At 44.0% G+C, this 27,090-nt stretch overlaps 1 protein-coding gene across 5 annotated transcripts; it reads right to left on the bottom strand.

Moving 5' to 3' along the window:
- On the bottom strand, nt 1-27,090 carry LOC101011298 (zinc finger protein 454). Of its 5 annotated transcripts, XM_009209683.4 has the most exons (6): nt 26,756-27,090; nt 25,417-25,553; nt 21,207-21,333; nt 20,705-20,794; nt 20,173-20,258; nt 1,509-3,106 (listed from the first exon to the last, which is right to left on the bottom strand). In XM_009209683.4, coding segments are annotated over exons 1-6 (1,773 nt in total). In that variant the 5' UTR covers nt 26,758-27,090; the 3' UTR covers nt 1,509-1,775. The 5 variants fall into 5 exon arrangements, with proteins under 5 accessions (XP_003900667.1, XP_009207948.1, XP_003900666.1 ...); XM_003900618.5 differs by lacking the exon at nt 20,173-20,258 and having other exon boundaries at nt 1-3,106; nt 25,417-25,556; XM_009209684.4 differs by lacking the exon at nt 20,173-20,258 and having other exon boundaries at nt 1-3,106.

The raw sequence follows: 27,090 nt of genomic DNA, 5'->3' as shown, positions 1-27,090 counted from the left end.
AAAAAAAAAAAAAAAAAAAAGATGGTAAAGGAACCATACCTGCAGGACTACTGTACCACTCAAACTTTTGAACATGGACATGGCCCTTGCCAGAGAATGTCAATGGAGCTAGTGGCCTCTTCTTGACTCACGGAATTACTCCACATTTTTCTCACCACTGTCAGGATGAGTCTTTAAATAGTGGAGGGCCCAGATGGAGGAGAGGAAATGACCACTTCCAAATGCAAAAGCAGAAATTCAAAGCTGTCTGCTTTCCTATGAATACAGAATTAATACCTCCAGAAACCTAGAAAAAGCAGGGGAAGGACCAGGATGCAGCAGTTTATCCTGGGAGTAGGAAATGTACTCTAATGCAGTGGACACAGTGGACTGTCCAGCCGGGGGAAGAGTGGGTCAGAGCATTCTGAGAACTGGCCTTGGGGCTTTCACCTCTTGTATCAATTGCACATAGAGAAATGGGAAATGACAGAGGGAGGTGATTGGGAAAACTACAACTTAAGCGGGTGGGATCATTGCACCTGAAGCTGAGCAAGTCCCTGACGGATGTGTAGAGTCACTAAGTACAGAAGAATTGGAGGGTGAAGGCGGCATAGGCAAAGCCCCTCTTTCAGGTACCATCCCAGGGTCAGTCAAGCTGAAGCCCAGAGGAAATGCGTAACTCAAGAATTTTGATCAAGTTGTGCCTTCTAGACAGAGATACCAAGTTCTGAAGGCTGGATTTGGGTGTGATATTCAAAATCATGGACTATGACTGAGACCAGATCACCACGCTCCCCATGTGGGGCAGTGATAGGTGGCACCATGCAGACAGTTAGGAGTTGCTAAGTCAGAGAGGGTCATTTGGGGCAAATGAATCATCTCACAGGGATTCTACAGGGATTAAGCCAGCAGACACACAGACGAGAGAGATGTGACAATGGATGGTTTGAAGCAGAAGGTGGGAAGCGTAATTTAAATAATTGGTGGTGGTGCATGGTGACTGTACTTTCTTTACACTGGGCGTCGGTGGTGTGGGTGAGGAGAGGACTAAGGGTTCCATTAAAGGTGGCAACTCTCTTATGGAAGAGAATCTAGTAGAGTGAAATGCTTGTAGGCCATTTTACCTTTTTGTTCCTTTGCTTTTCAACTTTAATTTTTACAATTCCACAGTTTCTCTAATAGTCAAAATGTAATTTGATAAACCAATTTTAATGCTGTTAATGAAGCTCCATTTTGGTTCTGATACTTGGTAATTCAGACAAATCAAACAGTACTGCTATTTGAAGCAGTATTAAAGAACGAGGAGTTTGCCATTCTTCTTCTTCTTTTTTTTTTTTTTTGAGATGGAGTCTCACTCTATCACCCAGGCTGGAGTGCAGTGGTGTGCTCTCAGCTCACTGTAACCTCCACCTCCCGGGTTCACGCCATTCTCCTGCCTCAGCCTCCCTAGCAGCTGGGACTACAGGCACCTGCCACCACACCCGGCTAATTTTTAATATTTTTAGTAGAGAAGGGGTTTCACCATGTTAGCCAGGATGGTCTCGATCTCTTGACCTCGAGATCTGCCCACCTCGGCCTCCCAAAGTGCTGGGATTACAGGCATGAGCCACCACACCTGGCTGAGTATTTGCCATTCTTAAGTGCCCAAACCCCATGACACTGTGAAAGTTGACCCTCAGTAAATAAAGTGACGATCTTGATGTAAGTTTTCATAGTTATCCTCTAGAATGGATTATCTTACATTCAATAATTAACCTACTCAGTCTCAAAGGTCTTCCAGACAAACTGCACTCATGTCACTTTTCTCCAATATGATGTCTCTGATGCTGAATGAGGTTTGCGGTCTGGTTAAACGCTTTCCCACATCTGTTGCATTTGTAGGGTTTCTCTCCTGTGTGAATCCTCTGATGTTGAGTAAGGTGGGTGCTTCGGATAAAGGCTTTCCCACAGATTTTACATGTGTAAGGTTTTTCTCTGGTATGAATTCTCTTGTGTTGGGTGAGGGCTGAATGGTCACTGAAGGCTTTTTCGCAGATGTTGCACGTGTAAGGCTTCTCCCCGGTGTGAATCCTCTGATGCTGGGCTAGTGCCGATTGATCCCTGAAGGCTTTCTCACACAAGCCACATCTGTACGGTTTCTCTCCAGTGTGGATTTTCCGATGTCGTGCAAAGGACGAATTATCCCTGAAAGCTTTCCCACATTCGTTACATTTGTAAGGTTTCTCTCCAGTATGAATTCTCTGATGTTCAGTAAGGGAAGAGTTCACCCTGAAGGCCTTCCCACATTCATTACATTCAAAGGGTTTCTCTCCAGTGTGGATTCTCTGATGCTGAAGAAAACTTGTGCTCTGATTAAAGGCTTTTCCACATTCACTGCATTTATAGGGTTTCTCTCCACTATGGATATTCTGGTGTTTGGTAAGATGTGCCCTGCACACAAAGGCTTTTTCACAAATGTTACATTTAAAAGGTTTCTCTCCAGTGTGTATTCTATGATGATGGGCAAGGTGTATATTTCGGATAAAAGCTTTTCCACATAAGTTGCATTCAAAAGGCTTCTCTCCAGTATGAATTTTCTGATGGTACGTAAGCGAGGAGCTCACTGAGAAGGCCTTGCCACATTCCTTACATTCATAGGGTTTCTCGCCGGTGTGAATTCTTTGGTGATGGATAAGGTGCGTACTCTGGTGAAAGGCTTTCCCACATTCTCTACATTCATATCTTTTCTCTTTCACATGAATTTTCTGATTTGGGTTTTTTCCAGTATGAATTTTCTGATGTTTATTAAGAGTTGAACTCTTAGAGAAGACTTTCCCACACTCACTACACTCAAAGGCATTTTTGCGAGGCTGGAATCCCTGACTTTGAGCACTGTGAGGAGATGAGCTCATAGTGCTGCCAGATTCATCCCATTCCTGTCCACCAATCCCAGACGGGGTGCTGGGGTGAGTGAGCACCGCTCGCTGCAAACTCATCTCCTGGCCTCCACACTGCCACCCCAGCAGGCTAGCACACTTCCAGTGACTGCTGCTGTGGAATCTTTCCTTTATTGTCCATTGGCCCAATTCTTCTTCAGGAATCGCCACCCTGAGAGTAGATTTCTTACTGGCAGGCATAGTCATCCAGTCTGAAACACATCAAAAATAAAAATGTCCGTTTTACCCTAGTAAAGCATTTGGATGGGGTGAGATGATGAGCCTGTTCATAATGCTAACAGGCAGGTTTCGAGTTTGAAGATTTTCTGAAGTAACAACAAGAAAGGACAGAAAAGAGGGGTGAACAGGGGACTATGGCAGGGGTTGATCTCATGTATAATGTATGAGGCAGGAGAGCTTGGAAGCATGATCTTAGAAGTCACAGGCCTGGCTTAGAATTGAGTACAACACATATTTTCTTTGTGATAATAGGGAAGTTATCTGATTTTCTAAGCCTAAAACAAAAACAAAAACAAAAAATGGATAAAGACCACATGATGCTAACAGACAAGAAGAAAAGTGCCCTGTCCATTCAAATGAGATGGTTTTTAAAACAACACAGATGTGGCCTTAAGAAACCACTGAAAATAGCAGTGAACACTTGGTAGGAAAAAACCTTGACTCTAAAGTAAACTAAAATCAACATATAGGCTCATTTGAGCATTCAGATGAATAATAAAAAGCCAGGCTGCTGTACAGGCTGTGTGAAATGCTCATATCTACTAAAATAATAAGGACCTCCTATTGGTGAGGAAGCAATGTCTCCAAACCCGGATGAATAACGTGACACCAGGGGAGGAAACTGTGCCATGAGACATTCTGTGGCAAAGTTATCTCAGGATAAACGCTGCAGCCGTAAGCACTGCTGGCAAGTATTCTCAGGGCAAACAGGAGAGGAGCTAAAATGTAATACTAAGGACTAGATTCTAAACACAGATGATGCAAAATTCATGAGAAATCCTATCAAGAACAAGCCATCCTTATTACCTCCTTTTCCCACTCGCTCCAGAAAACCTTCTACAAAAAGGCACTCCTGGTATCATTTTAGAATCAAAGAAACAAACCTCTTTAGTTATCAGGAAAAGAAAGGTAAACAGGCACATTTCAAGACTAAAATCCTATTGAGCTCAGAATAATATATCCCTGTTCAAAACAAAGAATGGTCAAAGTTAAACATCAGTATTGCCAAATGTCAAAATGTTGAGGACTGACTTTCACTTCCGGCCCAAAGACAGTAGCCCATGGCAGACCAACATTTCCGCAGAAACAACTAGAAAATCTGAACTGAAAAAAGTTATCTGTCTGAAGGCATGAGATGTCATCCAGGCCGACTTTATAGTCTAATATTTGGGAGAGAATGAAAATATACAGAGGGGATCCCAATACTCAGTGGCTTGTTACTCAAACGTTTTATTGAATTCTTAAGGTTTACAGGGCAAAAGATTAAAGTTAAGCAGAAATCCAGAATTTTCCAGTCTTTCGGTACAACAGAACCGGGACCTTCCAAGGAGAGTCATGATAAACATGTGAAGCTCTCAGCTGGGACTCCTGCCAGGCTACAAAACTAGCAGCACGGGCAAACAAGCAGTTGACAAAGCTTTACAAACACTGTGACCAACCTCCAGCTATTCAGCCCTTGGCTGGAGGAGGATGGTTTGCTTGCACTCTAGCTGCTCCTAGGGAACGTAAATCTTCTCTGGAAGAACAACATCTAGAGCCTCTGCTCTCCGTCACACATGGTGTCAGGGACGCAATAAAAAAAGGCCGGCTGTGCTAAGAAATTGAATGAAGAGGGAAAAACAGACAATAGAAAAAGAACCGCAGAACACAGATACCAGAGTTATCAGATGAGAACCTTAAAACAACCGTGATTAACATGTTCAAGGAAACAGGAATGAGAATTACAACAAAGAATTGGAACAGAATAATCAAATGGAAATTCTAGAACTGAGAAATACAATAACCGAAATGATGAATTCAATAGTCTTTAACAAGATATCAAACACAGCAGAAGAGAGGAACAGTGAGCTACAAAAACACATGAGCAGAAAATATCCATAGTAACACACGGCTAAAAAGACAAACACTATTTAAAAAGAAAAAGGGTGAAAAATGAACTCTGAGAAGGGCTATAAACTCCAAGGGTAACTACAAAGAAAATTCACCTAGGCACTACTGAAAACCAAAGATTAACTTGAAAGTTGCTTGGAAAAAAAAAATGATACATTACCTTTGAAAAAGCAAAATTAAGACTGGCAGTGTCTTAATGAAAACAATGGAACCCAGAAGACAATGAAGTAACATCTGAAGTGTTGAAAGAACCGAACTGTCGAGCTAGAATTCAACACACAGAGAAAATATCTCTAAAAATCAAGCATGAAGTAGATATTTCCATACAAACAAAAACAGAGATGGTGTCACCAGCAGATCTACATTAAAAGAAACACAGATGTGGTCCAGGCAGAAGAAAAATAATTCCAGGTGGAAATATGAAAATGTAAGAAGGCACGAAAAGCAATGGAAAAGTTAAATATGTGGATAAATAAAAATACAATTGATTACATGAGACAATAATTACAATGTCTTAATGGATTGCAAATATATGTGGAATTAAAATACATAGCAAACATAAAGGTAGAAGGAAGAAAATGCTGCTAATTTTTTTTTTTTTTCTGAGACCGAGTCTCGCTCTGTTGCCCAGGCTGGAGCGCAGTGGTGATCTTGGCTGACTGCAACCTCTGCCTGCTGGATTCAAATGATTCTCCTGCCTCAGCCTCCTGAGTAGCTGGGACTACAGGCGCACGCTGCCATGCCCAGCTAATTTTTTTTTTTTTGTATTTTAGTAGAGACAGGGGTTCACTGTGTTGCCCAGGCTGGTTGCGAACTCCTGAGCTCACACAATCTGCCTGCCTTGACCTCCCAAAGTGCTGGGATTACAGGCATGAGCCACTGTGCCTGGCCAAAAATGGTGTTAATTTTTAAGATTGTACCACTGTCTGGGAATTATTAAAAGTAAAAATTTATTTTGGACAGTAATAAGCTGGTTTTATTTATTAGCATTAACAATAAAAGACTAAGTAAAGAAGGTTAATTAACAAGCTAATACAGAGTAAAAATGGCACAATAAAAATATTTAATCCAATAGAAGGAAGGAAAAAAGGACAAGGGATTTAAAGCAAGTAAGTGAAATATAAAATAAATAATAGGATAGTAGATATAAAATCCCATACATAGTAACTTACCTAAGTTATTTTTAAAAACTAAGATTGTGGGCCAGGTGTGGTGGCTCTTGCCTGTAATCCCAGCACTTTGGGAGGCTGAGGTGGGCAGATCACGAGTTCAAGAGATCGAGACCATCCTGGCCAACATGGTGAAACCCCGTCTCTACTAAAAATACAAAAATTAGCTGGGCGTGGTGGCGGGTGCCTGTAATCCCAGCTACTCGGGAGGCTGAGGCAGAAGAATCGCTTGAACCTGGGAGGCAGAGGTTGCAGTGAGCTGAGATCATGCCACTGCATTCCAGCCTGGTGACAGAATGAGACTCCATCTCAAAAAAAAAAAAAAAAAAGATTGTGAGACTGGATAAACAAATAAAACATAATTGAATATCACTTAGAAAAGAAATACCAAAAATGTAGACACTGAAATAATAAAAGAATTAAAAAGGATATATCTTATAAAAGAAAGGTACTATATCCATACTAATAACAGACAAATCACACAGTATTTGAGAAAATAGACTTTAAAGTATTTTATATAGACAAAAGGGTCAATTCTCCAGGAACATACAACAAATTTTCATTTGTATGCACACAACATAACTTTAAAAATGTATAAATGAAAAACAGAATAAAAAGGAAAAATAGATAAAGCAATAATCACAGTGAAATATGTTCATATGGCACCCTCAATGATTCCAGAAATCAAACCATTAAAAAAAGGAATGGGCTGGCCAGGTGTGGTGGCTCACGCCTGTAATCCCAGCACTTTGGGAGGCGAAGGCAGGTGGATCACCTGAGGTCAGGAGTTTGAGACCAGCCTGACCAACAAGGAGAAACCCCACCTCTACTAAAAATACAAAATTAGCCAGGCGTGGTGGTGCATGCCTATAATCCCAACTACTCAGGAGGCTGAGGCAGGAGAATCCCTTGAACCCAGGAGGTGGAAGTTGCGGTGAGCCAAGATCGTTCCATTGCACTCCAGCCTGGGCAACAAGAGTGAAACTACGTTTCAAAAAAAAAAAAAGAAAAGGAATGGGCTGGGCGTAATGGCTCATGCTTGTAATCCCAGTACTTTGGGAGGCCAAGGCAGGAGGACCACTTGAGTCTAGGAGTCCAAGACCTGCCTGGGCGATATGGTGAAACCTTATCTCTACAAAAAATTTTAAGTCAGCCAGGCGTGGTGATGTGTTCCTGTAGTCCCAGCTACTCAGGAGGCTGAGGCGGGAGGATCGCCTGAGCCCAGGAGTTCAAGGTTGCAGTAAACTATGATCACACCACTGCACTCCAGCCTGGGCAACAGAGCAAGAACTTGTCTCAAAAAAAAAAAAAAAAGAAAAGAAAAAAGAAAAGAAGAAAAAACAATAGTAAAAGAGAAAAAGGGGGCCAGGCGTTGTGGCTCACACCTGTAATCCCAGCACTTTGGGAGGCAGAGGCAGGTAGATCATGAGGTCAGGAGATTGAGACTATCCTGACTAACATGGTGAAAACCTGTCTCTACTAAAAATACAAAAAATTAGCCGGGCGTGGTGGCGGCGACTGTAGTCTCAGCTACTCAGAAGGCTGAGGCAGGAGAATGGTGTGAACCTGGGAGGCGGAGCTTGCAGCGAGCCGAGATCATTTTCACTGCACTCCAGCCTGGGTGACAGCGAGATTCTGTCTCCAAAAAAAAAAAATGATCTCAACAACCCAATAAACACATTTGACTTCAAATTCTCAATTGTCCCCAATTAATCTACACTTTCAGCCCAATTCTTATCAAAATTTCAGCAGGAATTTTGTGAAAATTGAATAGCCAATTCTAAAATTCTAAGAGGAAAGGACAAAACTGGAGAATTTACATCAGCAAGTGTAAGGCTTACTATACTGCTAGAGTAATTAAAGCAATGTTGTGTTGGCACAAGATTAGATACAAAGAATGAAAGAGAATAGAGTCCAGAACAAATGTGTACACAAACAGACCCATGGAACAGACTATAGAACCCAGAATCAGACCCACGGACATGCAGTCACCTCATATATGGCAGAGGTGACAGTGCAGTACGATGGGGGAAAGATGGGCTTTTCAGCAAATGATCCTGGGTCAACCGGACACCTCTACAGAAAACAATGAGTATCAATCTTCCATATAGACTGTAGACCTAAGTACTTAAGACAAAATACTAGAGCTACTACAGGAAAACAGATCTTCACGGGCTTAAGATGTCCTAAATAGAACACAAAAAGTGCTAACCATAGGCAGGAAAAAAAAAAAAAAAGATCTCTGATGAATTCAGGTGTCTGAAAATTCAGAATTTGTATTTATCAGATGGCGTCATTATCCAGAGTGGGAGACGCCGTTTGCAATGCACATATATGACAGGATTCTACATTCTAATACACAGGCCTGTAAGCCAGGAACAAAAGATCAGACAACAAAACAGACGCTGGGGCAAAGATGTTACTTTACAAGACAGGGCATCGAAATACGAAAAAGAAGAAGATCAACTTCAGTTATAACCATCCATCCTCTAGAATGGTAGAAAAAACATTGTAAAGATAATACTAAATGTATGAGAGATGATATGGAAACCCTGCATTTCGCTGGTAGGAGTATAAATTAGTATAACCACTTCAGAAAACCATGTGGCTATGTCTGTTACAGTTTGCATATGCATAATCATAGTACTCCTAGCTATTTAATCAAGGAAAATGTGTACCTAATATTTTCTAAAAGTTGCACAAGAAATGTTCATAATGGTACTATTTGTAATAGCTCTAAGCTAGAAATGAACCAAATGTCTAGCAACAGTAAAATGTACAAATAATGACAGGTTTATATGGCTAAACATTATACAGCAATGAGAACGAACCAACTATTGCTCCAAGTGACAACAAGGATGAATCTCAAACATACTGTTGAAAGCAAGAAACCAGACATGAAAGAGTACATACTGTATGATTTAAAGTTTACAAACAGGCAAAACAAATCTGTCACCAGAGTAACTGTTACCTTTACGACAAAAGAAACTGCAAGGGGACTGGGTGGTTATAAGGGGTGCTGGTAATGTTATATTTCTTGATATGAGTGCTGACTATGCAGATATATTTAAACAGTAAGAATTCACTGAGTTGGACATTTATGATCTATGTACTTTTTGTATACAGATGTATACAGAAAACAGTTTATGTATAAACTTCAAAAAAAGTTTGCTTTAAAAAATCTGGGAGATGGCTTTCAAAAATAATCAATAAAAACACCAGTTTCTAGCTTTCTTTTCTATCAGCTATTGGATACTGACATCTATTAAAACATAACGTCTATATATAAGAGAATACATGACTTAAAATATTTTTTGAGGGTAATTATTTGACTTTTTAAATATTTTATATTACATAATAACACTCATCTTCAAAAAGAGTTTATGAAGAGGGGCATCAAATGCATCCTGGTTTGACCACACTGAAAATTAATTGAGGTGCGAATTAATCCAGTTCAGTAAGACGGGACTTACTGGCACTGACCTAGCACGAAAGAGCACTGCAGCACGAAAGAGCACTCTGCACTCTGGTGTGAGCAACTCAGGCACACTCACTGGGGCCCAGGTCACTCCAGGGCAGGCTGAATTAAGGAGCCATATCCCTACCTGCACTGGTCCATATTAAAAAAAAAAAAAAAGATGGTGTTATAATACTTAATGTAGGGCTTGAAGTGGCATGTAAGTAATATGTTCCAAGCCTCCTTTATAATGTAGTCAAGAGGGTCACACCCAGGGAGGGACCAAACACTAGACCAATTCACTCCTCAATCACCCCAAGTTTCAAGAATTGGTCCCATTAATTTCATCTCGAAGTGGAAGTTAGGATGAACAAAATAAGAAAGATTGGGCCGGGCGTGGTGGCTCACACCTGTAATCCCAGCACTTTGGGAGGCTGAGGCGGGTGGATCACGAGGTCAAGAGATCGAGACCATCCTGGCCAACACAGTGAAACCCTGTCTCTACTAAAAACACAAAAATTAGCCGGGTGTAGTGGCAGGCACCTGTAGTCCCAGCTACTCGGGAGGCTGAGGCAGGAGAATGGCGTGAACCTGGGAGGCGGAGCTTGCAGTGAGCTGAGATCCAGCCACTGCACTCCAGCCTGGGTGACACAGCGAGACTCTGTCTCAAAAAATAAAAAATAAAATAAAATAAAAATAAATAAATAAAAATAAAGACTGCTTTAAGGTCAGTTTACCCTGCCCTTAGGTGCCCAGGTCCTCTTCCCAACTCAAGGGAACTGGGAGATTTGCCCTTTCTCAATGTGGCAAAAGACTAGAGGCTTGCTTTTTTTTTTTTTTTTTCAGGAGAGCAAAACAAAGTTTTGCTCTGGACTGAAGATGCTTGGGGTTGGAGAACTGTGTTGGGGCTGGAGAACTGTGTTGGGGCTGGAGAACTGTGTTGAAGACTGAAGCCCCACTTACCCAGAACTTCCAAAAAGGACATTAGTCTTCCCGCTGTCTAATTGGGTAGGCAATGAGGGATTACTAGCTAGCTGAGGAAAGCCTCTCACAAGAAAGAAATACCAAAAGCATCAAACAGAAAACTAGAGAAAATGGATACAATGATGGGAGAAGAAAATGTTTTTGAAAATCATTCTCTTTAAATGTAAGATATTTTAGCTGTAAAACAGTAATAAGAGCTTATTTTTGAAAGAGGCAATATTCACAATATTCAGAGAAACAAGAGTTCTTGGAAATTAAAAATGATTAGAGAATTCAAAAACGAAATAGAGAGTTCCTTTTGTAAACAATTAGAAAACCAGAACAAAGTATGAAATGACTGTTTCAAGGTAAATGACAAATGGTGGTGGAGGACAGTGGTCCCTGAGAGAAGGAAAACAAGCTAGGTAAGACCTATGGATGCCCCAGTTTAGTCCCTGGAGCAGACTCCAGGTCACAGCATAGGACCAAAACAGAGCCCAGGGGTCTCGATAAATTGAGGGGATAGAGGTCAGGGTTTCAGAAGGCTGTGGCTACAGTCTGTGAGCCACCGAAGACAAGAAAGCCACCGAACCTGAATTTGCTGTTTAAAACTGTCCCACAAGTCTCTGCTCCTGGCCCAGAAGACTTCACTGGTTCTGCCAAATATTTAATAAAGAAATAACAGCGTTTTGACACAAATTTTCCCAGAAAACAGAAGGAGAAATTTCCAATTCATTTTGTAAGACTAACGTTACTCTGAGACCAGAGACAGAGAGGTTATAAGGAAAGGAAGCTATAGACTAATATCGCTCATGAATATCAATGCAAACTCTTTAACAAAATGTTCACAAATTCAATTCAGCAATACTTAAAAAGGATAAGTAAGTCAAGACTAAGTTATACTTGTCCCAGAAATACAGCTTTGACTTGCTCCTTAAAAACCAATGTAATTCCTTTTATCTACGACAGCATCATCTTAAGGTTTGAGAAAAATGTTTGACAAAAATTTAGTATATTTTTGTGATAAAACTCTCACTTCAAACCAGAAATGGGCATAAACTTCCTCGATCTGATGAACAGCATCTACGAAAAGCCCAGTGCGAACACCATACTCAACGGCGAAAGGCTGAATGCTTTCCCACTAAGATAGGGAAGAAGGCAGAGCCCCCCCACTACAGCTGCTACTCAGCTTTGTGCGGGAGGTCCTAACCAGTGCAATAAGAAACCAGATCCCATATACATAGCCATGGGAATACAAAATGGAATGGTCACTTTGAAAATAGTTTCACAGTTTATGACAGAGTTAAACACACACTTAGTATACAACCAGCAATCCTACTCCTAGGCAACTACCCCAGTGAGAACATATGCCCACAAAAAAGCATGTCCACAGAAACTTACACAAGAATGTTCACAGTGGCTGTAGCCCAAAACGGAAAGCAACTCAAATCCTCACCAGTGATGAACGGACGAGCAAACCGTGGTACATCCATACAGTGGGAGGCTACTCAGCAATGGCAAGGAACTGCTGACATGTGAAACAACAGGAATGAATGTCAAAGACATCATGCCAGTGAAGAAGTCAGACAGAAAGAGCATGCACTGTGCAACTCCATTCACATGAAATCCTGGAGAGGGGCACTCGCAGTGGCAGTAAGTAGGTTAGTCGCTGGCAGGAGCTGTGGGCAGGGGAGGGAATTAACAGTCAAGGAGTAAGACAGAACTTTGGGGGATAAGAAAAATGTTATCGGCTGGGCGCGGTGGCTCACGCCTGTAATCCCAGCACTTTGGGAGGCCAAGGCGGGTGGATCACGAGGTCAGGAGATCGAGACCATTCTGGCTAACACGGTGAAACCCCGTCTCTACTAAAAATACAAAAAATTAGCTGGGTGCAGTGGCGGGAGCCTGGAGTCCCAGCTGCTGGGGAGGCTGAGGCAGGAGAATGGCGTGAACCCGGGAGGTGGAGCTTGCAGTGAGCCAAGATTGCATCACTGCACTCCAGCCTGGGCAACAGAGGGAGACTCCGTCTCAAAAAAAAAAAAAAGAAAAAAGAAAAATGTTATTTTCCTTGACTTGGTGATGGGTACAAATTGTATAAATTTGTCGAAACTAATCAAATTTTACACTTCAAATTGGTGAATTTTATTCCATGTAATTGTAATTCGATGAAGCTGAGTAAGAATTATTTTTAAAAACCTCAGCAGAAGAGTTGGAAGACAAAGTTGTGGAAACCTGACAAAAAGCACGTACACAAAAGAGCATAAAAGATGAGAATTTCAATAATAAGAAAATTAGAGACCAGTCTAGGGTGTCCATTATTAGTATCAAGTATTCCACAAAGAGAAAAAGAAAAAGAAACTGAAAGTGGAAATCAAACAATAATAGAGAAAATGTCCTAATGCCAATGGGCAGGAATTTTATTTTACTTATTTATTTTTATTTTTTGAGACGCAGCTTCACTCTGTTGCCCAACTGTTGTCCAGCCCGGCACTCCAGTCAGGCTGGAGTGCAGTGGTACAATCTCAGCTCACTGCAACCACCGCCTCCCGGGTTCAAGCGATTCTTGTGCCTCAGCCTCCAGAGTAGCTGGGATTACAGGCTCCCGCCACCACACCCAGCTAATTTTTGTATTTTTAATAAAGATGGGGTTTCACCACGTTGGCCAGGCTGGTGTCGAACTCCTGACTTCAAGTGATCCACCTGCCTCGGCCTCCCAAAGTGCTGGGATTACAGGTGTGAGCCAACATGCCTGGCTGGGTGGGAATTTTAGATGGAAAGTTTCACTAAATGCTCAGTCAAAGGCTCACCAATGCTTGGTGGATAAAAATAGATCCACGGCAGGGAACATCAGGAAATTTAAGATCACTGGAGTAAATGAGAAGATCTTGCAAGTTTTCAGAGAGGAAAAACAGGTTACAAATAATTAAGAAACAGAGCGATTTCGGATTTCTTTTTTTTTTTTTTTTGAGATGGAATCTCACTTTGTCACCCAGGCTGGAGGGCAGTGGCGCGATCTCAGCTCACTGCAAGCTCCACCTCCTGGGTTCACGCCATTCTCCTGCCTCAGCCTCCCGAGTAGCTGTGATTACAGGCGCCTGCCACCACGCCCGGCTTATTTTTTATATTTTTAGTAGAGATGGGGTTTCACCATGCTCGCCAGGATGGTCTCGATCTCCTGACCTCGTGATCTGCCCATCTCGGCCTCCCAAAGTGCTGGGATTACAGGCGTGAGCCACCGAACCCGGCTGTGATTTTGGATTTCTTAACAGCAGCCTGAGGTCCAGAAAACAATGGAGTAATGTGAAATTTCTGAAGGAAAATGATTCCCAGTGCTGAATTCTATCCAGTCAAATGATCCATAAAGTGTCAGGGAGAGAAAAAGACATCTACAGACAAGCTAATAGGGTAGAAAACATGTATTTCCTCGCATTCTTCCTGAGGAAGCTACAAGGAGATGTGTGCCACCAAAAGGAGAGAGCAAACCATGAAAGACGACACAGGACACAGTGAACAGCACAGTGAACGGCCCAGGATAGAAGGGGATTCTCAGGATGCCAGCTGGGCACCAGCTGCAGAAGGCCGAGCCATCTAGAATGGAGATCAGAAGGCTCCAGAAAAGATGAAGACAATGAGAGAAGGACTGAGATCAAATTAATGATCAATATAAACTCAACTAAGAACTAATGAACTCTAGGAATACATTGCTTAGGAAAGCAAAAGTTGTCATAATTTCCTACACAGTTCAGTTATGACTAATGTTTAAGAATGTCAACCCTGACTATTGACGAAGTCAAAGCTACACTACAACTGGGAGGACGGCGAATGGAAATCCAATAAGCAGGAGTTGTTGAAGGGGCCGGGGCCGAGTTTAAGCCTCACTTTGTATAGAAAGAATTCAATACATACTGTCTAAAACTGAAAAGTCAAGAGGTAGCAACACAAACATGTCACTTGGAGAAATGGAAGCAAATATATCAAATAATCAACTAAAAGAAGAGAGAGTGGCTACTTCTAGAGAGGGCAAAAAGGGGAAGTGGGGGGAAGAGCCACCATTGTTCACTACAAACCTCATAGAGTTTCATTAAATGCCTGTATTACTTCAATTAAAAATAAATGCTTAAAAGAAAGAAAAAGGGGGAAAAACAGAATAAACTCCAAAAAGTTCAAGGAAACAGTGAAGAACAAAAATTAATAAAATAAACAAAAATAGAAAGGATCAGCAAAGTCACATGTTTATTCATTTAAAAGTCTATTAAAAAAGACAAACTTTTGACAACACACAGAAAAAAAAAAGAAAAAGGTAAAAATTATTAGAAATGAACTTATTCAGCAAATACATACTGAGACCTAGTATTGCCCAAGATACAAGAGCAAACAAGACAAAGTCCTTCCCTCATGGATCAAAGGGTAGAAAAGATGATTTAAACAGGACACAGAAAGCACTAAGAACAAATATCATAAAGACGAATACCGATATATTTTATTTCATCAGATAAGAACTTCTGTTCATAAAGAAAGAGACACGGTAAGCTATGGACTGGATAACGGACATTCACTGATTAACTGATAAAGCAGATTCCTAAATACAGACAGAGCTCCTATGAATGAATACAAAAAGAAACTGTCATAGAAAAATGGGCAAAGAATAGGAATGTGTAAGTCACAAAAAGTAAATAATCAGTAAGTATATGAAAAGATGTTCAACCTCACTGGTAATGAAGGAAACGTAAATAAAAACCACAAGATACCATTTCTCAGGAATAAGACTAACAGAAGTTTTTAAAACTCTGATAGTTCCAAATTTGGGCAGGGATGTTAAGTAACAGGAATTTGCATCAACTGTTAGTATAATTTGGAACAACTAATTTGATGATCAATCTGTGAATATCTAGTAAAGTTGAAGGAGCATATACCCTTAAATCTAGTACCTCTACATCTATGAATACCCGCAAAGAAACTCCCAAACAAGGGCTGTGTATACATGATGTACAATATTCAAAATACATTTATTTTGGCCGGGCACGGTGGCTCATGCCTGTAATCCCAGCACTTTGGGAAGCTGAGGCGGGCGGATCAGGAGGTCGGGAGATCAGACCATCCTGGCTAACACAATGAAACTCCGTCTCTACTAAAAATACAAAAAATTAGCCGGGCGTGGTGGCGGGCGCCTGTAATCCCAGTTACTCAGGAGGCTGAGGCAGGAGAATGGTCTGAACCTGGGAGGCGGAGCTTGCAGTGAGCCGAGATTGCGCCACTGTACTCCAGCCTGGGTGACAGAGTGAGACTCCCTCTCAAAAAAAAAAAAAAAAAAAAAAAAAAATTATTTTATAGTGAAACAAAGAAATGATAATGGTGTGTGTAGAAATTACATGTAAGAGCAATAAATAAGAAACAGCTCTTTAAGGCCAGGCGTGGTGGCTCATGCCTGTAATCCCAGCACTTTGGGAGGCCGAGATGGGAGGATTACGAGGTCAGGAGATGGAGACCATCCTGGTCAACATGGTGAAACCCCATCTCTGCTAAAAATACAAAAATTAGCCGGGCGTGGTAGCACGCGCCTGTAATCCCAGCTACTCAGGAGGCTGAGGCAGAAAAAAAAAGAAATGGTTCTTTAAAAGAAATTCTAAGCAAATTTAAGAAAAAAAAGTTCAGATAAAATTGGAAATAAGAGGACATAATATACAATGTTAACATCATAGATAATACATAGTTGTAATCTAATACATTTTATAACTCAAAAAAGATAAAGCTAAACAGTAAAACATACAATTGATGTAGCAAAAATAAACCTCAACAGATTAATAAATAAGGAAGAAATTATAAAAGGTATTAGCTACTCCTCAATTAAGGAATCAGTTTTCTTTTTTATTTATTTATTTTTTTGAGACAGCGTCTCACTCTGTCGCCCAGGCTGGAGTGCAGTGGCTCCATCTCGGCTCACTGCAAGCTCCGCCTCCCGGGTTCACGCCATTCTCCTGCCTCAGCCTCCTGAGTAGCTGGGACCACAGGCACCTGCCACCACGCCCGGCTAGTTTTTTGTATTTTTAATAGACATGAGGTTTCACTGTGTTAGCCAGGATGGTCTCGATCTCCCGACCTCATGATCCACCTGCATCGGCCTCCCAAAGTGCTGGGATTACAGGCGTGAGCCACCACGCCTGGCCTTAAGGAATCAGTTTTCTTTACGTTTGGTGAGTAAACAATTTATATGTAATTAAAACAATTTTGGAGAAGGGAAGAAAGTGCAACACTTGAAGGGCTGGATGAATCTCCTGCTGGCTTCATGCTAACCCTGACTTGCCTCTTAATAGCAGCATTACATCAGTCCAACTTAATTCAGCAGTTGAGGCTCCATTTTCTGCGAAGTGGAGTCAGTCATCCTTGCCTCACAGGTTGTAAGGATGAAAAGGGGAAGCGAACACAAATCCCTCCAAATTTCTCAGCACGGTGCTGATCCACAGGTGCTCAAATGTCAGCTTTCTCCCCTTCCCCTAGCTCATGGCACAGAGGAATGAAAACTAGAAGGAAGGAGGAATTATTTACCAAAGGACTTTTTCTTTTTTTTTTTTTTGGCCAGTGCTGGCTCTGTCGCCCAGGCTGCGGTGCGGTGGCGGCGATCTGCGGCTCTGCAGAAGCTCCACCTCCTGAGTTCGCCATTCTCCGCCTCAGCCTCCCAGTAACTGGGATTCTGGCGCCAGCCTGCACTCCGGCTGGGCCCCATTTTTGAACAGAAGGCAGTTCACCATGTGCTCCAGGATGGTCATGATCTGACCTCGTGATCCCACCCACCTCGGCCTCTGGCGTGCTGGTTACAGGCTTGAGCCACCGCGCCCGGCCAACTTTTTCTTAGTATGATTAAAAATAAGTGTCAGTCAGACACGGTGGCTCACACCTGTAATCCCAGAACTTTGGGAGGCTGAGGCTGGCGGATCACTTGAGCCCAGGAGTTCGAGACCAGCCTGGGCAACATACTGAGACCTTGTCTCCACACACACGAAAAGTGTGTATTCTAAACCATGACTAATTAGTGCAACAATGGAAAATTTCTAGATCAAATTCCTTGAAAACCTATTATCAGTGTTCTATGGTCTTTGATGTCTTAGCCAGTCATTAAGAAATGAAACAGAGGCCGGGCGCCGTGGCTCATGCCTGTAATCCCAGCACTTTGGGAGGCCGAGGTGGGCGAATCATGAGGTCAAGAGATCAAGACCATCCTGGCCAACATGGTGAAACCCCATCTCTACTAAAAATACAAAAATTAGCTGGGCATGGTGGTGCACACCTGTAATCCCAGCTACTTGGGAGGCTGAGGTAGGAGAATCGCTTGAACCCGGAAGGTAGTGGTTGCAGTGAACCGAGATTGTGCCACTGTACTCCAGCCTGGTGACAGAGCGAGACTCCATCTCAAACAACAACAACAACAAACAAACAAAAAGAAATGAAACAGAAATAAGAGAAAAAAACTAAAAATGAATCCAACAAATATTTTGAGAATGAATATGAATTAGGAAGTAACAATATGAACTAGGAACTGACAAGTGACAATACTAGTTATTTGGAAATGACCAGCACTTCTTTACAGCAGAAACTCCCAGTGGACAAAAAACAAAATAGAAGATCTATTTTTAAAAAATATAACTTTATTAGGAGGCTGAGGCAGGAGATTGAAGTCCAGAGTTTGAGATCAGCCTGGGCAAAATACTAAAAAAAAAAGACCAGGCACAGTGGCTCACACCTGTCATCCCAGCACTTTGGGAGGCTGAGGGGGGCGGATCACCTGAGGTCACGAGTTTGAGACCAGCCTGGCCAACATGACAAAACCTCATCTCTAGTAAAAATACAAAAAATTAGCTGGGCGAGATGGCGTGTGCCTGTAATCCCAGCTACTTGGGAGGCTGAGGCAGGAGAATCACTTGATCCTGGGAGACGGAGGTTGCAGTGAGCCGAGACTGCACCACTGCACTCCAGCCTGGGTGACATCTCAAATAAAATAAAAAATAAAAAATAAATAAAAAGTAGCCAGGCAGTGGTAGGCACCTATAGTCTCAGCTATTTAGGAGCCTGAGGCAAGAGAATCACTTGAGCCCAGGAGGTTCAACGTTGCAGACAGCCATGATTACACCACTGCACTCCAGCCTGGTAACAGAAGGGGACTGTGTCTTAAAAAATATATATACACACACATATATACACACATATAATTTATATAAATTATACATTAAATTTATTATTTAAATATAAATAAATTCACGGAATAATTTATATAAAATATATATTTAAATTTACATAAATTATATATACACATAAAATTTTAATAGGAAATGGAAAAGCTATAAAACTTTCTTGAGTCACAAATTAAGTCTTCTTTGATGTCTGACTGGCTAACTGCTAATCATCCTTCACAAACCAGCCTCAGTGCTGCATCTCCAGGAAACTCAGAAATCATGACTGCGGAAACAGAGTGTGGGGAGGGGCCCGGGTACACTCAACTGTCGCTGGCTGTACTTTCATGTCATCACCCACACCTGACTATGAAATCTCTGTAGGCACAAAAGTCTTCTTCACCTCCCTCCATACTCCTCTCTCAAGGGTGCAATGAAGAATCAGACTCCTTGAATCATGAATGAATGGATGATTGAATGATTTAGGTAAAAACAGTGACGCCAAGGTGGTAGAACTGTGGATGAATTTCTTTTAATTGCCTCCATTTTTGTTATAAGACTATTTGCATAATACAGAATAAAATATTTAAAATGCCTTAGTTTGGTAATGGAACATACAGATTCATAGATTATTCAGAATGCCATTGGATATATTTTAAAAAGTTTTTTGCCAAGTGAGTTTTAGAATTAAGATATTTAATTTCTGGCCAGGTGAGGTGGTTCATGCCTGTAATCCCAGCACTCTGGGAGGCTGAGGTGGGTGGATCACTTGAGGTCAGGAATTCGAGACCAGCCTGGCCAACATGGTGAAACCCCATCTTTACTAAAAATACAAAAATTAGCCAGGCATGGTGGCGCAAGCCTGTAGTCCCAGCTACTCGGGAAGCTGAGGCAGGAGAATTGTTCGAACCCAAGCGGCAGAGGTTGCAGTGAGCTGAGACTGCACCACTGCACTCCAGCCTGGGCGACAGAGGGAGGCTCCGTCTCAAAAAAAAAAAAGAAAAAAAAAGATATTTAATTTCCATAACAGATTGGGTTCTAGATATTCCAGGTACAGAGTTATTTATTGTAGGATATAAATTCCTGCCTACTACACTGGGTTACTGTGGAAAATCTGTAACAAAAGGTTTGTAAAAATACATGACACTTTGCAAAATGCTAGCTGACAGTGAACCGCTACAGTCTTGGGTAAGGCACTAAGCACTCTAGAATACTGGGGATTAAGGGAGCAAAACACATCACTGCCCTTAAGCCACCAGATACAATGAGCTCCTCAAGACAAGTAACCATCACCCAACTGTCATGTCTTTTGTATCCCCAGGCAACAAATCTGTGCTACTTACTAGGTGCCAAGCACCGAGATAGGTGTGAGCAACACAGCAAAATATACAACAAACCTGGTCTCCATGGCACTCGCAGCCAACGATGGCCGGCAAAACGCGGAAGAGAAAGAATCCACGTGGGCAAACACATATGGAGGTAGCTGAGGAAAGTACAACGTGTAGCTGGAGGAGATACCTAGCAGGCACACGAACACTGGCTCCTAAGACCAGAAGCTGCCATGCTGTGGCTCCTCATGAGAGAGGGCAGGCACAGACTGTACTGTCAGATGCTGAACAGGACACCCAGGAATGGGCTGTGGGGAGAACTGCCCAGATGAAGTTGAGTCTTTTCTAGACCAGAGACCCTACTAATCTGTGCCAAAGAGGGAGAGAAGAAAAATCATTGCTGGGAGGGTCCAGGCCTGCTACATTTTGGCAGTGCAGGCTAGAATAAATGTAGTAACAAGGTATTAAGGTGAACAAAGGTGAAAGAGGCTCTTTTCTCAATTCACAGACTGGTGCATTTGTGAGCCTCACTGCCTTCCCTACGGAGCCTTCCCTACCCAGCAGGGCTCCTCCCGGTGTCTCCCACACACATGATTCTTACCAAGACAGAAGCCTCCAGGGGTATCCTCTGGCATCCACACTTCCCTTTTCTCTAGCTGGGAAAACATATCTGGTTTGGGTCCTAAGAGTCCTGTTTTTAAGGGGAGACAAAAATAAACCACATCTATTTATACAAGAGATAAAAATCATTGCAAAGACAAAGCCTGGTCCTCAGAACTTGCTGGAAAAGAGGACTTGATAGGAAAGCCCAGGGCCAGGTGTGTTCCCAGCGGGAGGAAAAGATGACTGAGGCCTGACACAATCTGTTCCCATGTTCCTCTCCTTGCCAGAAAGAAAGCGTTTGACCCTAGTCACTTTTGAGGCATCCGCAGTGGACTCCAAAAGAGGCCTGTGCCCAGGACACCAAGGACAGGTAAGTATCAATAGCACCGTTGAAGACAGCGTCCTCAATTGGTCCAACCAAATCTTCTATATGGTGTCAATGGAAAGGTCCTAAAGAGATCCCCAAAAGTGAAGAGAAACCTTGCAGGGGTCCCACTTACCCAGTGAGACCAGGTTGCTGTAGTTCTCCAGCATCACGTCCCTGTACAGGGCCCTCTGGGCTGGGCTCAGCTGCCCCCACTCTTCCTGGGTGAAGAGTACAGCCACATCCTTGAAGGTCACCGATTCCTGCAACAGCAAATTCATTCTCCTTGACCAGGGGCTACCCATGTACATGGTTCTCTAGAAAAGAGACTGACAGCCTCTAGAAGCTTGTGGAGATTTACAGGACTGCTGGCACACAGGGAGCTGGCGTTCCGTGGCAAGTTAATCACTCTTCAGGGTCTCCTAGGGGCCTAGCTTTGGACTAGACGTTGCTCCCCACTCTGAAGAAACATATGTGGTGGTGAAGATAGGCTTCCTCAGCACTGGGACTTCCAAATTGCCATCCATTCAGCCCAGAACATTTTCTCCATCTCCCTCACACCGCCTAGCCCTGCCTCTCCCCTCACCCCAGGGGACCAAATCCGATGCAGGTCTCAGCATAGACACTGCTTGCTCAGCGCAGCCTTCCCTGATGGCTCCTGCAGTTGTCTATGAGGACCCATCAAGACACTGCCCCAATTTATTGTGATGTTTGGTTTACTCTGTCTCCCCCACGGGACTGTTAACTCCAAGATGTGGGCTGTCTGTCTCCACGTCTCCTGGCCTTCCCCACATCTGGAACACGGCCCACGTACTCAACACCTATCTGCGGCTGCTCAGCAACCCCTGCTTTTCTTCAGGGTGTACATACACACACACCCCTCCCCACACACACCCCCATACCCACACTCCCTCACAGACACACACACACCCCCCATACCCACACTCCCTCACAGACACACACCCCCATACCCTTCCACATACACACACACACAACACACACACCCATACACACACACCCACACACCCATACCCACACCCCCATACCCACCACACCCATACCCACACTCCTCACAGACACCCCCCATACCCACACTCCCTCACAGACACACACACCCCCATACCCACCCTCACAGACACACACACCCCCATACCCACACTCCCTCACAGACACACACACCCCCATACCCACACTCCCTGTGACACACACACACCCTATACCTATTACCTCGCGACACACACCCCATACCCACACTCCCTCACAGACACACCCTCTATACCTACATCTTCACAGGATACACTCCTCTATACCTACCTCATAGATATTACATACCTGCTACCTTTTCCATACACATTAACACACACAACACACACACCCATACACACACACACCCATACCCACACACCCATACCCACACTCCCCCAGAGACACACACACACCCCCCATACCCTTCCACATACACACACACACTCCCATACCCACACTCCCCCACAGACACACACACCCCCATACCCTTCCACACACACACACACACCCCCACACACCCATACCTACACCCCCCCAGAGACACACACACACACACAAACACACACACATACACACAACACACACACATACAAATACTTACTACTCATACCTACAACATACCCATACCTACACCTCTAGAGACACACACACCCCATGCCTTCCCATATACACACACACAAATACACCTATACACATACACATCCATACCCCACACTCCCCACATACAGAGACACACACACCCCACACCTCTTTCCCTACACACACACACACACATATACACACAATTTCTATGCTCTATTACTCTCTACACACCTACAATTCCTTCCACATACACACACACACACAAACACCCATACACACACTATATATAAGCATAAGTATGTATTACACACATACTCTATAAACATATATATTACTCTATACTCTACACTTTACATATAAATATAAAGTATTACATATATATTAATTTATATTTCTCTATATATATTAAATATAACATTAATAATTTCTACAACATTCTCCACACACAATAAAGCTTCACACCCATATCCACACACCCCCCATACAAACACACATAAACTCACACAGAGGCACACACAAACACAGAGACACACGTGCACACACACCCATATCCATACACCCACATACACATACAAACACCAACACACACAGACACACACAAGTACACACACACATACACACAACACATATCCATACCCCCCACATACATAGAGACACACACAGAGACACACAACTCACATACAAAGACACACCCCTACACATCACCCCACAGACCCTCAACACACACGACACACACGCAAGCACACCCACACCTGAACACACCCAAACACACACCCCCGAACACACCCACACACACATACAAATACCCCCACACACCCTGTGACACACACCCTCAACACACACACACACGCATGCACAGGTGTGCATATGTGCATACACACACGGGTCCCATGGAACTAGTCATTCTACACAATAGGACCTTGTTCCTTCTGATTAGAACTAGTCCCTTTCATAGAAACTCTGAGATGGGGTCACAGAGGAAAGTCTCTGTCCTGACACACAGGTGTACCCGAAACCTGACCTAGCATGTAAAATCCAGTAGCTATTACAGCTCTTGTCTTCCCAGTTGGCTGAGAAGTTAAGGGAGCTGATGTTCACTGAGAAAGAAGAGGTAAGCAGAAGCCCAGAGAAGGAACCAAAGGTCCATGAGAAAGGACTCTCAGGTTATTGTAGACCCCACTTCCATAGTCAACATCCAGTTGTGTCTTCGCCTTTGCTTTTGGGGAAACACCTCCATATCTTTCCAATAAGTGCCTGCTTCTGCCTAAGGCAGTCTGAATTAGGTTTCTGTCACCTGCACCCAGATACTTGGCCCATGGCAGGCAGTCAAGAAACACTCTGATGGAAGCCATGAACCCATTTGTCAGGGACCATTTATCGTTCACTTTGTATTTGTAGCCCAGATCATAATTCCTGGCACATTTTACAGCCCTAACATATGTCTGTTGAATGGCAACAAAATTAAGGCAGCCTATAAACACAAGATAAATTGTATGACACCAACAGTGACTTTGAGGAAAAGGTTAGGGAAGGAAAATATCACAGCAGACTGGCACTGTGGGTGGAGACAGGTTTCACAGAAAAAGTGGTACATGAGACAGGTCCCAAGTGACAAGTCAGAAGCCAAGAGGAGGGGAGCAGCCGGTGAGCTGTGCTATGTTGAACATGGTGCTCCCACCTAGCTGGTCATCCTTTCCAGTGATTCCTGCCTCACATTCCAGTCCTTGGGGAGGTTTAAATGTGAAGGAATTAGAACAATTTAACCAAATCTATCAGAATGTATATGCCCAAATGAATGCTGTCTCCTTCAAAGCACAGTCCATCTTATTCTAAAGATGCTAGGACTGTTCAAGTGTTTTAGGAAATTATAGGACTTTTTGGAAGCATAGTCTTTTGAATAATTTCATTGGTAAAAAAGCCAAATTTCATAAAAGAAAAAGAGTCTAGTAAGTCACACCTCCTCAAAAAAGTGTTCCCACAATGCCCTTCTTTGAGCTCTGTGTGAGGTCCTGCCCTGATATGGTTTGGATGTATGTCCCTCCCAAATCTCCTATTGAAATGTGACCTCCAGTGTTGGAGGTGGGGCCTGGTGGGGGTGTTGGATCAAGGGGGTAGATCCCTCGTGAATGGCTTAATGCCGTCCTCTTGGTGATGAGTGAATTCTCGCTCAGCTGGTTCACATGAGATCCAGTTGTTTAAGAGTCTAGGACCTCCCACTTCTCTCTCTTGCTCGCTGTCTCACCGTGTGATGCATCTGCTCCCCCTTCACCTTCTGCTATGATTGTAAGCTTTTAAAGGCCTCATCAGAAGTAGATGCTGACACCATGCTTCCTGTACAGCCTACAGAGCCGTGGGCCAATTAAAATTCTTTTCTTATCAATTACCCAGCCTCAGGTATTTCTTCAGAGTAAGGCAAAAAGGGACTAATACATGCCTTTACCACTTCAGATCCCTAATCTTACTTGCTAGTGAAAAGAGTACAGGTTTTGATTTCACAGGAACCTGGGTTCCAGTCTCAGCTGTGACATATATGTGACCTTTAGCAAGTTATACCCACACCCACCAGGATGAGCCAGATATGGGGTGAGGGTGGGGGGTGGGTGGTGGTTGGGGAGAGGCAACTGAGGTCAGTGTCTGGGTGGGACTGGATTGGGAGAAAAGCTCCCGATCTGAGGAAGGAAACATGCCACACTCTTCAAATCCAGAAAGCAATTTAGGGGGAAGAAACCCCCACTCACCTGGCCCATGGTTGGCAGGTGGCTGACAGCCATTCTTTCTTCTCCGATGAGCCCTCTTAGGGACAGGCAAAGTGCTATGGAAGCAGGTGTGGAGCTTCACACCTGCAGAACTCCTCAGGCTAGAAGGCTCTACACACCTGCTGTTAGGAGAGGACTGGGTCAAAAGCTCTCATACAGCAGTCCAGAGCGAGGCAGAGAGCATTCACATCCCGGGAGGACGCCAGGACCCCAGGCAGTGAGTGTTCTAGTTCCTGTTTGCTCCCCATTCTCTCTCCTACTTCAGAGGGTACTATACATTGACTTTTCCTTGCAGAAAGCCTGTTCCAGGCCCAGATCTCATGCCTTCCACCCATCCTCTGGTCTTTCCCTTCAGCCTCACTGGGCGATCTCAAGAGAATTTTTTTTTTGAGACAGTCTCGCTCTGTCACCTAGGCTGGAGAGCAATGGCATGATCTTGGCTCACTGCAAGCTCCGCCTTCCGGGTTCAAACGATTCTCCTGCCCCAGTCTCCTGAGTAGCTGGGATTACACGCACCTGCCACCACGCCCGGTTAATTTTTATATTTTTAGTAGAGACCGGGATTTCACCATATTGGCCAGGCTGGTCTCGAACTGCTGACCTCAGGTGATCAGCTCGCCTCGGCCTCCCAAAGTGCTGGGATTACAGGCGTGAGCCACCGCACCCGGCCGAGAATTATCTCTTTAACAAGTTATTCAGCTCCAGAATCCACCAGGATGTACCCGAAAAGGTGGGAGCGATGGGCAGAGGCAACTGAGGGCAGAGTGTGGGTTCGATTGGATTGGAAGACCGCTCCGCTCTCCCTCGGCGGCTTTGGAACAGCTGCCTTATCTGGGAGTGACAGGAGAAGAGGAAAAGGAGGGTCGTCGTCTTCCTCCTCAAAAAGGAGGCTAAGAAGGCTGGCTCTTCACTGTCGCAGCCTTTCAGGCAAACCCTTCTCTGGCCTCAGGGTTCTCACTCTCTGGGGCCCAGTTTGGGTGGCCTGGAGTCACGGGTGGGCAGAAGCGGCGTTTGTGTGAGTTGGGGGGAGGGGAGAGGGAAGGGTTAGGAGCCCTAATCACACACAACCCCCTCCCGCCGCTGCCGCTTCGCCGGGTCCCTCGGGGGCTGCTGCACCGGCCGCCTCCGGCCTCGGAACCACGCCAGGCGCGTATCTACCACCTGAGCGGAAACCTCGGGCTTCTCGAGTCCGCTCCAAGACACAGGCCAGAGGCCCTGGCTCCATCTCCTCCACAGGCACTCACAGACTCGACCCCAAGCCCAGGATGACCACCCCTGGCCGTCCTCCCTCTCTCCGTTTGGGATCAAATCTCAGACATACATTCCGGGAAGTTTGGGGCATTGGATCAGCGTCCTGCAGAAGGGACCACAACCGCACCTCCTCGGCTTTGCCTCCGCCCTTCTCCCCAGACGACCTCACGACCGCTCCCGCTCTCCCTCTGCGGCTTTGACCACCGTGCCTGGTCACCCCCGTGTCGCCCTTCGAGGAGCCTCTGCCGGCGGCGAGAGATCGCAAGCGCCACATCGCAGTCGGAACACAATGAGCTGGAGTCTGCAGCCGGGAGCTGAACTGCGCTTGCGCGTTGCCCTGGGAACCGTTGAGCCGAATTCCCACAAGTCTCAGGGCTGCTGCGGTTCCGCGGGCCAGACTCCACT

This window comes from Papio anubis, chromosome 5 (genome assembly GCF_008728515.1).
Source record: "Papio anubis isolate 15944 chromosome 5, Panubis1.0, whole genome shotgun sequence".
NCBI lineage: Eukaryota > Metazoa > Chordata > Mammalia > Primates > Cercopithecidae > Papio > Papio anubis.
This window is presented reverse-complemented; position numbering and strand designations above follow the sequence as displayed.